The sequence below is a fragment of the Limulus polyphemus genome, unplaced genomic scaffold (genome assembly GCF_000517525.1).
Source record: "Limulus polyphemus unplaced genomic scaffold, Limulus_polyphemus-2.1.2 Scaffold2787, whole genome shotgun sequence".
Taxonomy (NCBI): domain Eukaryota; kingdom Metazoa; phylum Arthropoda; class Merostomata; order Xiphosura; family Limulidae; genus Limulus; species Limulus polyphemus.
The window spans coordinates 36,603-53,048 of record NW_013668397.1 but is presented as its reverse complement, the minus strand read 5'-3'; the positions used below and the strand labels follow the sequence as shown (position 1 = coordinate 53,048).

The window sequence follows — 16,446 nt, the reverse complement described above, 5'->3', positions numbered from 1 at the left end:
TGGATGCGGGCACAATGTTCTTTGATGGCTCGTTAAGACGGCTTATCGACTTCTTGAGAAGAATTCTAAGAAGAAAGTAAACCTACAGACATCGGTCTTGTTTAACAAAATCTGCCTACTATTCTATATGTAGACATATCAGTCAAGTTGCTGCGCCTCTGAATTTTTATAGATTCAAATATGTTTTTCTTGCTTTAATCTGTTCTTATAAAGCTCAAACCTTACCATTATTTTGCTTGGGTTATGTAGTGATGCAAATTTGTTGACCGAGAAAGGCACTTTCGAGTTCACTGGTCTGATTGTCGTTTGGGATATAATTTTTGTTCAATAATGATTATGACAAACAGCGAGGTTTTTGTTTCTAGCTGAGGTTAAAGGTATTCTGGAAATGCTGAAACTCTTTAAAAGTTATTTGAAAATAATTATATTAGATTTCTTAGTTTTATCTTTTTAACCACCTCTATTGTCATTTAGCTACGCAAAAATAAGTAAAAGGACTTGTTTGAGGATGTTGGTCATCATATATTTAGAATACATTGCCCTTTGCGGTTACAGATACAACGACTAAAAAAACTAAAATTATAATGTGTTTTATTAGGTGGAATTTGTCAGCTATCTAATGTTTCCATTTTTGTTCACTCGAACATGTTAGAAGTTCACGTGTTAGAAGATTCAACAGTGCGTCTAAGAGTAATTAATTTCTTTCACATTGAAAAGCAGTCTCCATGTATGTAAAGGAGGATCACAATTACGTCAAAATAATCCATTATAATACAGCTGGCACGTAATACATTCCAACCGATAGTACCTAGGGTACAAAATAAAGGGTATATGTTAATGTTTATAACAAAAACTTGTTATAGCTTGTTAATTTCTGTCCTTTTTTCTAGTACTTTATATGAAAAACACACATTCATTTTGGTACTCGCTGTGTTAGACAGAAAATGTTACTTCTTTAAAACAATATATAAATAAAGACCTACCTGTTTTCCGAAGTGGAAAATCGTCGTCATATTTGCCAAGTAGAGGATGCCTACAACGGGAAGAAACGGTAGATGTTGAGCCTTGGTCCAGAGATTTATATTGACGTGACCTGCTGCCCCGTTAGGGGTTAGAAATTAGGGGTTAGTCACGGTCTGGTTATGGGCTCATGCATTAAGTCTTCAGTGGGATAAAGATTGAACAAATATTATTTGTGCAGAGTGCCTCATAAGTCTTTAGAACAGTGGTTCTCAAACTTTTAAGGTTCGCGTACCACTTTCTGTTTAAACTTTTTTGTTTGTTTTTCAAGTACAAGTGCAAGCCTACTTAAAAAAACAAAAACAAAAAACGAAAAGCCTAGCAGCAAAAATTAATATTTTGAACACTTACCCTTTATTGGGAAAGATATAATTTTTTTCTGGCACAACTGAAGAATATGTGGTGCGATTTTTGTCAATTTGAAGGGAAGAAAATACTAGCGAGTCTGTACAGATGTGAGGAGAGTAGTGTGTGTATGTGTGTGTGTGTGTGTACGTTCGCTGAAGTTGGAATTACTAGCAAATGTACCTGTGTGAGTGATCATGTGCCCATCTGGTGCTTCTTCAATCTCGAACCTCACCATAATAAACCCATAGGTAGACCAAAATTCAATTATAAAATAGCAAATTGGAATGATTTCGCAAACATCAATAATTTACTACCGATTTCAAACAACAAGTCGAGTCAAAAAACCGTTACTGAGTGTCTTACAAAAACTGCAGACCAGTCCATACCAAAGCAGAAACAACATCAAATTCACAATAGATGACAACTACTTGCACAAATGATAAGTATAATAAAAGAACGTAGACACTTAAGAAGAAGATAAATGAACAATAGAGACCCACATATTAAAACGCAGATAAATAAACTAAGAAACAAAATACGAAACGAATTAAAACAGTTAAGATAAAATAAATGAGATTCTTACTGCTCACAATTAAATGAACGTATAAATCCAAAGTAATTCTGGACACATTTGAAACTATTGACAAACATTCAAAATGTCCATAAAATCTCTCCAACACTAAATTATACAAACAAGATAGCATATACTAACATACAAAAAGCAGAAGTTTCAAAGAACATTTGAGAAACACATTCAAATCACATAACAAACCAGATACGAATACTCATTATTTTAATACAGTAAATTAGTATATATTACAAAACAAACACGTTTACACACCAACTTCTCCAGCTGGTACCATTAACCCTCAAAATTTAAAACAAACATACAATAATGATCTAGCTAGCAAAATCACAAAAAAAAACGATCACAAAAATCGAAGTTCTCACATCCATAAAACATACTAAAAACAAAGCACCGGGAGAATACGACATACAAGCCATTCTTCTCAAAAAGGACACTCATAAATTGATTGACCACCTAACAGCACTGTTTAATTTATCCCTCAACTCAGGTTATACCTCAGCCTCTTGGAAGCAAGCAGATATTCTTATGTTTATAAAGAAAGGTAAATCAGCGAATAAACCGGAAAGCTACTGTCCAATCAGTCTGACCAGCTGAGTTACTGACCAATCAACCTGGTCAGCTGTATAGGCAAAATTTTAGAAAAAATAATAAGCACTAGACTCTCCACGTTCCTAGAAATAACGACAAAATTACCTGAAGTACAAAATAGTTTCAAAAAATCTCGGCAAACTATAGATAATTTAGTGAGATTAACTGAAACCATAGTAGATAGCTTTAATCAAAACAAATGCACAGTCGTCTGCTTTCTCGATATAGAGCAAACATTTGACATTGTATGGCATAATGGTCTTCGATTCCGCATGAAACAAATGGAATTATCAACAGGTATTATTCGTTGGTTATCTAACTTTTTGGAAAACAGAAAATCTAGAGTGAATGTAGAGGGCTTTTGCTCAGAGTACTTTAATCCTGAAGCAGTGTTTCCCCAGGGAGAGGGAGTTAGCTCTATCCTCTTCATCATGTATGTAAGCGACATGCCATTAACAGATTCAAATTTTAATCTTACTTCTCAATTCGCAGACGACGTGGCAGCATGGAAGAGTTCTAAGCCCCTTCAATAGCAGCCACAATCTTACAACCAGTACTAAACTAAATAGTTGAATATTAACCAAAACATGGAATTAAAATAAATGTTCCAAAACCAAGCTGGTACTATTATCTAAATCGATCAAAATACAATTACACCCACTCTAATTATATTTACATGGAATTCGCCTACACACTGCCATATCAGCAAAATTCCTGGGATTAACATACGATTCTAGATGAACATAAGTAAACCATATCACCTAATTCAGAAATAAAGTATGGCAACGAGCAAACTATGCTAGGAAAAATAGAGGAGATCAAGAAACACAGCTTTTATTCACAAACATACAACCAATCTATGATAGACTCCTAGATTGCTCGTTCAGATACTTTGACAAAAATCTATATAAAGATAATTTAATAAGATCCATAGATCGCTATATCATACAAGATGATGATAGCCCTAAATATCTCTATCTCCACTCAGTATGTACCATAAGAAAAATGCTACCAATGCCAGACCATAAAATATCACTTAAATTAAGGTATGACAAGTGTATTTAAAAGGGTATTTATGTGAAACACGCGTCTGATAAAGTAATATAGTGTGAAGTGACGATTTGCCAACTGAGCTGTTTGTGAAGTGTAGGACTATTACATAGCCAAATTAAGACGTGACAAAAAGCACTAAATGGTATACGTATTACATTCATGGGCATGGCTCTGAAGAGGGAAGTAGGATAAGTGTAATTACCAGTGAAGTGTTTGAGCCTAGAATTTAATTGTAAATAAATAAACCGTCAAGGAGGGAGGAAGAGGTCTAGATAGCACCTAACCCTCCCAGGTCACACGATCACACACCTATTATATCCCGTGCGATACACGGGGAGAGATTTATGAAAATTGGTTTTTCCCACAATATACCAGTGACAATATAAAGATTAAAAGTACATAAGAATAATTATTCATGTCCACTGGGCTTGATCATTTAAATAACATTCTATTTCTATTTTAGTTATTTTATCAAAAAGCAATAATTAACAAGTGACTTAAAAACATCTTACTTAACATAAGTGTGTCTATCTTGAAAGTATGTATAAACAACGCGTGAAAAAGAATCCCCTCAAATGACTGATAGGATTTGAAAACGAAATCCAATTTTAGAATTAATGTTTTACCAGTTATGAATATAAATAGTGTTTCTGTTTCTGTCTAAATATACCAGTAATGATTGAAAATACATAAACTGTATGTATGCCCCAGAGACAACTGCAGAAATTCCATAAGTACCGCTGGTGGCCACCCCCACTGACTGATCTATACTTAGCCAGTCTGTGTATTTTGAAAGAAAAATATCTTGTTCTTGACACACCCCTAAACATTTGTAGTTCATTAAGCCATATCTGACGGGTCCTAGAAGGAGTCAGAGGACAAAAACACACACACACACACACACAAACAAACTTCTTTCAAATTATAGTAGGATTACAAATTCTATAATTTTTACATAAATGTTTTCGCGTACCACGGTTTGTGAATCCCCGTTTTAAAAGATGATCTAATCAACAGAAGATTAGTTCAGGTAAATGTGCGTTGAAATTCATAAACACGATTACTGCGTTTACAAGATATAGAACAACAGGGTCGCTTTAAGTTTATAATATCATGTAAGTGAATACAAACATCTAACCTTATAACTTTGGTGAAAGACATGAAATATAAATTCAAAATGTTTCAATTTCCTTATAAAATTATTCTGTTATAAACATTCCCGAGTGATGCTTCACAAGATATTACTTATAGGGGGGATTAGAAAACGATTAATTAGCACTGTTTCTGTGTGTACTGAACAAAACACAAGATCATTTATTAATGAGCACTGTTTCTGTGTGTACCGAACAAAACACAACATCAGTTATTAATTAGCACTGTTTCTGTGCGTACCGAACAAAACACAACAACAGTTATTAATGAGTACTGTTTGTGTGTGTACCGAACAAAACACAACATCAGTTATTAATTAGCACTGTTTCTGTGTGTACCGAACAAAACACAACAACAGTTATTAATGAGCACTGTTTCTGTGTGTACCGAACAAAACACAACAACAGTTATTAATGAGTACTGTTTCTGTTGTGTACCGAACAAAACACAACAACAGTTATTAATGAGCACTGTTTCTGTTTGTACGGAACTAAATACAACATCAGTTATTAAGGAGCAGTGTTTGTGTGTGTACTGAACAAAACACAACAACAGTTATTAATGAGCACTGTTTCTGTTTGTACGGAACAAAACACAACATCAGTTATTAAGGAGCAGTGTTTGTGTGTTCACCAAACAAAACACAATATCAGTTACTTTAAGAAAGGTTTAATAAAGTTAAACATCTGTCATTTTTACTCCAGTAATTTTTTTTCTAGAGGCTCGTTTACAGAAAGAGAAACTTGTGAAAATCGATCAACGTTAGGTTTTTACCATACATTTAAGAAGCTGTCTGGGGATAGCTTGCTTGTTCTAATATTCGGCTAGTGAATATACAATCTGTAGAGACTAAATTACGATTGTTCATTATACTAAGTATTAAGTATACTTAGAAATAAAGGAGTAAGCACTTTAATCTTCAGTGTAAAATGAAACAACGTTTGTTCTTCCTCAAAGAGTGTTTAATGTGCAAAATTTTACTTTTTACGTCATTGCGAAAGCAGCTATGCTAATTTAGTGTCCTTTCCTCATTTGTTTTAATTATATTTTCCTGTATTTATCCATCTTTCTTCAAATCTAATTATTCGTTAACACAAAAGATATTTTAACAGAAGAAATTACGCATCACAGTTAGAGGAAGGATCTTACCAGTCTCGCAGGTTAGGCGGTGAATTACTTGTACTACCAACGGCAGCTTCTCTCTGTCTTTTACTGAGAACAAACTCTTGAAGTCTTTGTTTTACTTCAGATGAAGCTACAGCACCTGTAGATAGATGGATGTTGTTGAGTGTTTTGTTTTTAACGGAGGAGATAGATAAGTTGTGCAAAAGTGAAAGAAAGATCGAATTTGAACAGCTTACTTTGTTCATGTTTCTCTTTTTGCTTCAAAGATTCAAGTTTTTCATTTTCTCTTCTTTCTATCTCCAGTTTCTGGTCCTTAATCCTCTTCTGCTGCTCCAGGTATTCCTAGTGAGCAGAAAAATAAACTATCAACTATAAATATTTTCTTAACCCGATACTTGCATATTCACTCACCAGACAGAAACAATTGACTACAAACTTACCCATATGTCTTGACCTTTAAAAGTCACGATTAATCTACAAATATTTTCTTAGTCCGATACTTGCATATTCACTCACCAGACAGAAACAACTGACTATAAACTTGCCCATATGTCTTGACCTTTAAAAGTCATGATTAATCTACAAATATTTTCTTAGCCCGATACTTGCATATTCACTCACCAGACAGAAACAACTGACTATAAACTTGCCCATATGTCTTGACCTTTAAAAGTCACGATTAATCTATAAATATTTTCTTAGCCCGATACTTGCATATTCACTCACCAGACAGAAACAACTGACTACAAACTTACCCATATGTCTTGACCTTTAAAAGTCAAGATAAATCTATAAATATTTCCTTAGCCCGATACTTGCATATTCACTCACCAGACAGAAACAACTGACTATAATATATTTCTGATAGTTCCATTATGCAGAAATAACTGATTCTGACAAAAAAGTAAAACGTGCCTTTATTCTTTCCTGTATTTGTTGCTCATGTTGTTCTGCAAGTTGTTGTTGTTGTTGTTGGAAGTGTTGTAGCAGTAACTGCTGCTGAATATGCTGCTGCTGCTTGAGTTGCAGTAGTTGTTGCTGGAACTGCATATTCTTGTCCTGGTTCATAATGGAATTATTAAGGTTGTTAGTGAAATCCTCCATCTGTTCTTGAATCATTCTCGAATCTCCTACATATCCAGCCCCAATGATGTCTTAAAAGGAAGAAGAGATTATATACTTATAAATTATAAGCTTTGAAACATGAATACTTATATACACATGTAAATATTATATGTGTTTAATATGTATATAAGTCTGCAGTATAACCAATAACTTCCACACATTTTCCTTAGTTGAAGTTTGTTCATTATTTAGAGCTGTTGATTTATTTCGAATCCAGATGAAGGAAGAATAAAAAAAAACGAACACCACAATCAAAATATTCTTGTATAAAAGTAATAAAAAAAGCATATAATTTTTATAGTTGTAAATTTGTTAAAGTCAGTTCAAACAAAATAAATGTTTTTAACTTAAGTTTGTGAAACCTTTCTTTAAAATAAAACAACTCTGTCTTATAAGCAAGTTCAATGTGTATTTATGTATATTTTTGATATATATCTATATTTAGTTCAGTGTTCTCAACGGTCAAGATAGGAAACATAATGTGAACTCAAGAGATTCACAAACCAAATTCTAAGTAAGTTTTCAAACACGTCAAGAAACTCAAATGTTAATTTTTTGTATGGATTTTGTGATTCTAGTATTGACCCAATACAAGAAGTTAACTTCAAGTGGCTGATACACAAACATAAAATTTGTGTTTGGGGGCATTTCTCGTTAAGTAACATAAGAATTAAACACCTAGACCCAGAAGTTACAAAAGTATGAACAAATAAAGATCACTTAACATCACTACAGAAAATAATATGATTAAAATATTTGATAATCTTATATTAATTTACGGTCTCAGGATTACTGATTTAAGAAATAAAATCGCTCTGATATTCTTCCGGTTTTCATTTACACTTACCTTTTCTCTGAATGTGAGAATACGCTGAGTTTATTTCCATGGTTGAATGAGAACCCAGGCTTTCTGAAAAAAAAGTATTGAACTCAATGAAGAAAGTAGCTGTGAACAGTGACTTTACTAAAAAAACTGTAAACTCAATGAAGAGAGTTACTGTGAAGAGAGACTTTACTGAAAAAAGATGTGAACTCAATGAAGAAAGTTACTGGGAACAGAAACTTTACTGAAAAAAAAAGGATGTGAACTCAATGAAGAAAGTTACTGGGAACGGAGACTTTACTGAAAAAAAAAGGATGTGAACTCAATGAAGAAAGTTACTGGGAACAGAAACTTTACTGAAAAAAGATGTGAATTCAATGAAGAAAGTTACTGGGAACATAAACTTTAATGAAAAAAAAAAGGATGTGAACTCAATGAAGAAAGTTACTGGGAACAAAGACTTTACTGAATAAAGTCGTGAAGTCAATGAAAAATTTTACTGTGAACAGAGATTTTACTAAAAAACAGCCGTAAATACAATGAAGAAAATTATTGTATACAGAAACTTTCTAAAAATAAGCCGTGAACTCAATGAAGGAAAATACCGTGAACAGCAGCTTTACTAAAAACAGTGGGTATACTTACCGTAAACTTCCCGTTTTTTTGAAGGGCATGGCGAATAGTGATTAGCAGTGCGCTCGAATTGTGTATTCAAGGGTTATTTGTTTGCGTATTGTTGCCGCAAATCTGCACTCTACACTTTGTGGTTGTGACGATCAAACTCCACTATTTGATCATACAAGAGTTGGTGGCAGTCGCTGTTATTTAGCTGCCTTCTGTCTAGTCTATCATGTCAAAATTTGGGGTAAGCAAGCGCAATATAGCCCCTGTGTAGCTTTGCGCGAAAATATTAAAACTTAACAAACTTTTTGTTTTTCAAATATTTTATATTTCCATGACTGAGTAGGATTGTTTGTTTGTTTCTAATTAAGCACAAAGCTACACAATGGGCTATCTGTGCTCTGCCCACCACGGGTATCGAAACCCGGTTTTGTAGCGTTATAAGTCCGCAGACATACCGCTGTGCCACTAGGGGGCGACTGAATAGGAACCCAGGCTTTCTGAAAAGCAAACTTATCTCACTAATATAAGGATACCTGCTTGTAGCAGGAGTTTAGTGAAAATAGTGGGTATAGTTGCCTCAAGCATTACTTTCCATTTTTCAAATAGTCCTTCAGTGGCACAGCGGTAAGTCTGATGGCTTCTAACACTAAAAACCAGGTTTTGATACCCGTGGTGGGCACAGCACAGATAGCCCATTGTCTAGCTTTGTGCTTAACTACAAACAATCAATGTTTTTTCAAATATATTTAAAGTATTTCAGTTTGATACTTAAAGCAGGATATTGATAATGATAAACGTTAAAGTACGGCCTGTTTGTGACAAAGTCATACCAAAGTAACAAGTTTTTTAACTTTATTTTGTTCCACAATCTATTTTCTCAACAACTTTTATAAATACATAGTACATCATAAAAGCTTATAATAATTTAATTTTAGGCATTGGAGTTTGATTAAAATTGGGGAACTATATTAAGTAATACAATTTTGCTTATCAACTTTCATAACCACTTTGATGTAATTATAGCACCTTTGCTGTCATAGTAACAAATTGCGGAACTTTTTTTTGTAAATCTTATCATGCATCAACTAATTTAACCTTATTTCTATCTATTATTCAATTCTTACTGTAACATTTTTATAACCAACTTGTATATTATTTTTTCATAGCTTAAGTATTTATGTAATTTTTAAACATTCACGTAATTAATTATATTTATAGTTTTTTACCTCTAACTGTATACTAATAGTATTACATATATTGATTGATTGATTGTTTGGAATTAAGCACAAAGCTACACAATGGGCTATCTGTGCTCTGCTCACCACGAGTATCAAATCAGAGTCCGCAGACATACCGCTGTGCCACTAGGGGCAACATATATTGATAACTTAATCTAAGATAAAAAGAAAACTTGGTCCCATTGTTTATCGTAACAAAGTTTTAACTGAATGTAGATTTGGCGCCAAAATCACGAATTCCAGAAAAAAATTATATAATAAATGAAACGTTTTGGTTCTGCATTTTAATTATATCATATTCTAACAGAAAAATGTATAACTGAAGTAACTTATAGATATTTAGAATGAACATTTTATGAAAATAACGTGAGGAATGAGAATTTCTGTCAGTTAATGTTATTACTCTGAGAATATATATATATAAATATGTATAACTTAAAACACTATTGTTAGAAAAGCCCAAAGTCTTTATAGCATAGTTAAACATGAATAAACTTGATTGTAATATTAAACATTCAAAACTGGAGAAGGTATAAAGGATTCACATTTCCATAATCTTAGGTCCCTATGTTGGATCAGTAGCTACGATCATACCTAAGCGTTTAATATTAGATTCCTGCTGATAACAGTATTACTTATGTTGAAATTTCATTTATTATAAAGTAATTTATATCTTAATTATAATAGAAATAGAAAACACAGCAAAATAAAAGAGAATTACCCGTTAAACAATTACAGCATTGTTCTGCTGCAGAATAATCAAAAGGGCAACATAGAAATAATACCCAAGTTATCACATAGGATTAATAAAGTTGAGAGAAAAGCCGAACTCCACTACTAAGTTGGTCTCACATGTAGCAATCATTGGGACATAACAGACTGAACACAGTGACGTGTATTAATTACAAGAGGCACTAAAAATATATACAGTGTCCCTCTGACAAACATAAAACTAACAGTGTAGTATAGAACTATTAGCAGAAAGTTAGTGTCAATTCTCACGTTATTATAATATAGGACTATGAGCAGAAAGTTAGTGTCAATACTTACTTTATTATAATATAGAGCTATTAGCAGAAAATTAGTGTTGATTCTTACGTTACTATAATATAGAACTATTAACAGAAAGTTAGTGTAAATTCTTACGTTATTATAATATAGAACTATTAGCAGAAAGTTAGTGTCAATTCTTACGTTATTATAATATAGAAGTAATAACAGAAAACTAACTAGTGTCACTAGAACTTATGAAGAAACTCTAATGTCTATTTGTTCATTAGCTTTTCATAAATGCATTGAAAACTACAGTTCAAACTACATTATTACGTCAATCTTTATATATATATATATAAATCTGGTTTGTATGTTGAAAACTACAGTTCAAACTACATTATTACGTCAATCTTTATATATATGTATATAAATCTGGTTTGTATGTTGAAAACTACGTTGACCCCACACAATGCCAGAAATAAACAGTTGGAAAAAATAAAATAAAAACTCTTGTTTTTGGGTATTTTTTCATAGTTTGTCCAGTAACTGTGAACCAACGGAATGTTTAAATCAGAGAACAAAATTATATATATAAACATCGAGGCTGCATTATATAAGTCAGGGTTATGTGCAGACACCCTCTGTTAGTTTTTTTTCCAGAGATTGGAAAGCATATTCAATCACTTACTTACTCTTGTGAATTCCTCTCACCATTTTTTCTAAGATGAAAAATATCTAATCGAATCTATAACAAAATCCTAACTCCGTGGGCACAGTCGATACTTTACTGAACAATCTACTGATAAATAAATTTTCAGAATGCAAATTGACATCACACACCTTCACACTTAAATAATGCTTAATTGCTCTAAAAGCAACGTAATTTATGATTTATGTTTATTGTAACTTCTCAGTTGTTTGGGCTACTCAGCATCTTGTAGCCCAACTCAAATAGTTTTTATTGTCATTTTTTTACTCCTGTGAATAGTGTTACTGTGTAAAATGGCAATTGTGCAAGAAAAGGCTCAATGCGTCATTTGATTTGCAGAGACCAAGTCGATGACTTTGGTGCAGCATAATTACAAACGCCAGTACAGGAAAGAAGTATGGAGGTATGTTAAGGACATCGTGCATCGCACACCTATAGCAAACATCACGGAGCTAAAGACCGGGAAAACTGTGGACAAACGATATTTTTCAATCAGAGAACAAAATTATATATATATATATATATAGTATCAAGGCTGCATTATATGTGTCAGGACCATGTGCAGAGACCCTTGGTTAGGTTTTTATTTTTTCAGGGAATAGAATGCATATTCAATCGCTTACTTACTCTTGTGAATCCCTCTCGCCAGTTTTTGTAAGATGAAGAATAACTCGTCTAATCTGTAATAAAATCCTAACACTGTCTCGACTTCTTACCTAGCGTAAAGAAAGATATATATATATATTGCGGATGTCGAATGCTCCCATAAAAATGCTCAGCTGATTTCTGAAAGTGATACACAATGAAACAAAATCATATGTAGTGTCTGATATTTGGTCCTGTGTGTGCTTGGTGGTGCACAAAACTTGGCAACTTGGCTTAACTTCAAGATACGTTTCACAAAATATACGATGAAGTTTGATTAGAAATTCTTGCATTAATCTAATAACACAAGCAACACTGACTAAGAGTTACCAAACCTCATTAAAGAGTTATGGTCAGACCTGCAATAGCAAGCCAATACAATGCTAGTGAATCCACTGTTTAATTGAAAGAATGATGCCAAGTCCTCTCATAGGAATAAAATGTTTTACTGCCGGTCTAGGAAAACATCAACTGTATACAAACAGTGCTTTCCACTCAACTTCCTTTGTTCGGCGAACAACAGCAACCGGATCTCGAGAGTGACTCATATTTTGCGTCAAGCAAGGAATGTATATGTTTAATACTTTTATATGTTCTTATTAACACTACCTTGTAAATTCATTCATTCATAGATGCGAGATAGATAGCTAAACAGGCAAACAGACAGCCAAATAGACAAGCAGGCAAGCAAGAAGATAGAAGAAGTGGTTCTGTAAACCTAAAATTCCAAAGCATCGTGGTCTCTAAATATAATGATTACTATGCTTTACTTCGATTCGTTAATTGTTGTAACGAATAAATAACCTCATAATATACATGCATGCATCAATGTGATTTGTACAGTTATATTTTACATGCACGAGTACACGTACACAGCATTCTATTTCACGAATGTATACTTCGGTTGTCTCTCACAAAGAGCGATTTGTTTCCATATGAATAGGCAACTCAGGAAACAGATTGTGGAAACACTGGTTACAAAACAGTTATCCTTAATAATAGTTTTTCGTATGAATCTCAAAACGCAGTTACTTAAATAAATATGCTTGTGTTCCAGTGGCCAGAAGACAACAAAAATAAACCGAATACTGTACAATGAAAATGTATGAAGTTATCTAATTGGATGATATATATAGTTGTCCTGCATAAATAACAAACATTGATCTGTACCGCGTATGTACGTCTACATATATATATATATAGAATTCACCAACTATCTTTTTGATTACATATTATAGCACGTGCTGGTACATATGTGCACACCCCTTTTAATTTCCATTCAGACGTGCACCTAAAACATAGTGTTTTGCTGAGGAAGGCTTTTTATTACTGACACTGTTCTCTGTTTATTAAACTATTATTAGTCATCTCTTCATAGTGTATTTCGAACTCTAAACAAACAACATATATGTGTCACATTTCGGTATTTTAAGGATATTCTAAACAGAATACAGACACATTTATCTAAAATACAACACACATGTATGAAGACACGTGTCTTATTGTAAATTGCAAAGACAAAATTCTTGCACAAGAGTATTTTTAGATCTTATGAAATTCTTGTTTGTTACATCAACATGAAGAAGTCGAAACAAGCAGATCCTACAATCTTTGCTTTTCTGTTTATGTTTTTTCTGTCTCAGTAAAAGGCTCTGTTTCTCTGTTTATTGATATATTGTATGATTTATTATCAACATAAAAATTAGTAATTTTTGAATGAGACACATTTTTACCATCATATTTTTTGTAATTAAGAAGTTTCCTACACAAAAGGTTAAAAACATGCTTCAAATTTTAAGCTGCATGACGTATATACGTATGGGTATATTATTCAGTTTTCATCTCAAAGAAATAATACAACTTTGTGAAAAACCTATGTTTGGATTTGTAACTTAGTGCAGCTAGATTACCTATAAGCCCATCTAGGAGGTGGTAAATGCGCATTTGGAAAATAATAAAAAATAAACTTGTATAATGAGAAACATATGGCCTGAATTATTTAAATAAAAAAAGAAAAGTTCACATTCATAGCAATATGCTGAGGACAAGTGTGGGTTCAATCATGTGACATGATGAGCATTTCAAACGCAAATTATACCTATTTCTTGTCAAATAATGCATATCTAAAGCATACCTAAAGCATATCCCAAATATAGACTACAAAGGACAAACCATTCACAAAAATAGATGACAGTTAAAATCAAGATGCTATTCTGTGGAAATGAACTATGTGACATTTTGATAACACGAACCAGGTTAACCAAGTTGTTTAACATTTATAGAATTTGCTTATTTTTTGTACTTTGCCGTATTTCCAAGATGAATGCTATTATCCACCTATGACCGTGACCTTAGGAGGTTCACGTCTTAGTTTATTGCCAGTCTAAGCTTTCTCTGTCTCTCACTGAGTTGGATAAGGCTAAGCCATTATTTGATTATAGTAGTCCAAATGTTGGCAGTGGTTGATGTTGACTAGAGTTGTCTTCATTTTTGTATATTAGTTCAAAACTATGTACAGCTAGGGCAGATAGCTCTTGTGAAGCTTTGCACGAATTTCCGAAATAACCAACCAACTTCATTAATTTGTTGAGCCTTGGTGACCACTAGTGAAAGAAAACAAATGTGACCTTGTTGGGTTGGCGGGATGGTTTGATTATGACGGTTCAGCTAGCAGAGATAACAAAAGTAGCTATCAGCACCAAATTACATAGCGCTTGGCTGTGCCTAGCAGGAAAAACTTTCTGTATATATATTTTATTCGTAGAGTTGAAAGCTAGACTTGTATACTTATCGTAATTATTCTGTTTTTCATTTTTGTGCAGTGTAATTTGTTTCATTCGTATAATTTGGAGTCTATACGAGTAATTTCACTCGTAGTTCACTGATCATGTTGTTTGAATTTTCAGTTATTGCAGGTCTTAACGTGAACCATAAACGACAAAATAATCAACAAAGGAGGTAATTAAATAACAAGCTGATGTATCAACAAGCAATGAAAAGATTAATCATTAAGCACGATAGTGCTTAGTGTGTAGGGATGGGTGGAGAAACAAATGACCGCTGCATTCAATCTATTACTCTATAATGCTTACAAATAAGTACCAAAGTTGAGTTATAGCCTTATCTGAGCACCTAATTGCCATTATCGAGTGTTTCACAGATTGTGAGACTCCCAATGTCATTAAAAAGTGTTGCTAATGTGGAGAACTTGGAACTAGCAAACGAGCTAAAGTGTTCATCTTTCTTTTTTGTTCGCCCAACTAGCCACAAAATTAGTGAAGTTTTTGCAACGGCTTTAATACGACAGAATAACACTTTAAGAGCACTTGGAAACAGGCTATCGCTTAGCACGGTAGTGCTTACTATATAGGGATGGGCCGAGAAAATAATGGTCGCCGTATTCAATCTATTATTCTATGATGCTTAAAAATAACTGCTAAAGTTAAGTTATAGCCTTATTTGAGGATCTAATTGCAATTATCGAGTGTTTCATAGCTTGTATAACAGTAATATTATTTTGTTCTTATATCATACATATTTTTGTGGGGAAATAATAAATAAGGAAAAACTACTACTTAGCAATTAGTTCAGTTTCTAAGCATATATAATTTCCGTTTCATAAATGATAGTTGCATTTCTAATCGCTAGATGGTAGAATAAATTGTTCTTATATAACGACTGTTTGTGACTTTTCATTACACGAACATGATAGTTGCCAAAACAATTTCAGTAAAAAGAAAGAAGGAAAGAATAATTTAAATCAATACTCAAGGTATCAAGGAGATCAAGAATTTATGCAACTGACAGATCTCTATACATGTTATCAATGTCTGAGTTGAAAAACACCAGTTTCTTAATTATAAAAACAATACATTATATAGCAGTTTACTTTTCTTCAAATTTTCAATGGGGTCGAGCTTGGCAGCTGTGTGTGTGTGTATGCGTGTTATCATACTTTCTTTCCTGAGATCTGTATGATGTCCTCCCTATTAATCAACATGACCCTAGCATGTGGTGGAGTCGACTGTATGTATATGCAGTGAGTTGTGGTAAAGTTGGAAGACGTGGGTTCTGTAATTATCCCCTTAACGTCGGTCCAGCACTCTGGGGTACTTATACCATCCTGGCGGAACCATTCCAGCTTCACTGTCCCCCAATGTAATCCAAAATTAGAGAAAGTGAGAAAATTTATAAGATATTAACAATATATATTACAATTGAATTATTAAAATAAACACATTTTCACTTATCAACCTACTTCAATGAATTTTTTTAAAAAGAAGGGAGCAAGTAATAAAACGTTTTTGCAAAACTCAAATATAATGTAGGGATGGCAATGCCTAAAAGTACAGAAACGAGATAGAGATGAATATACAAAACCATACAAACATCCCTACATAAGTAGCCAGTAAGT

At 33.1% G+C, this 16,446-nt stretch overlaps 1 protein-coding gene across 9 annotated transcripts in view; it reads right to left on the bottom strand.

Annotated features, from left to right (window-relative positions):
* LOC106467902 (histone deacetylase 4-like) overlaps window positions 1-16,446 on the bottom strand; it is a 107,432-nt gene that overhangs the window by 65,324 nt on the left and 25,662 nt on the right. For 6 of the 9 annotated variants that reach the window (XM_022396113.1, XM_022396120.1, XM_022396115.1 and 3 more), the window contains 5 exons: window positions 7,848-7,910; window positions 6,791-7,029; window positions 6,112-6,217; window positions 5,900-6,014; window positions 984-1,093 (listed from right to left, as the gene is read on the bottom strand). In XM_022396113.1, coding sequence (XP_022251821.1) covers window positions 984-1,093; window positions 5,900-6,014; window positions 6,112-6,217; window positions 6,791-7,029; window positions 7,848-7,910 — 633 coding nt within the window. Of the gene's footprint in view, window positions 1-983; window positions 1,094-5,899; window positions 6,015-6,111; window positions 6,218-6,790; window positions 7,030-7,847; window positions 7,911-15,921; window positions 15,926-16,446 lie in introns of all 9 variants that reach the window. The other 3 variants (XM_013928288.2, XM_022396121.1, XM_022396116.1) reach the window with 2 other exon arrangements.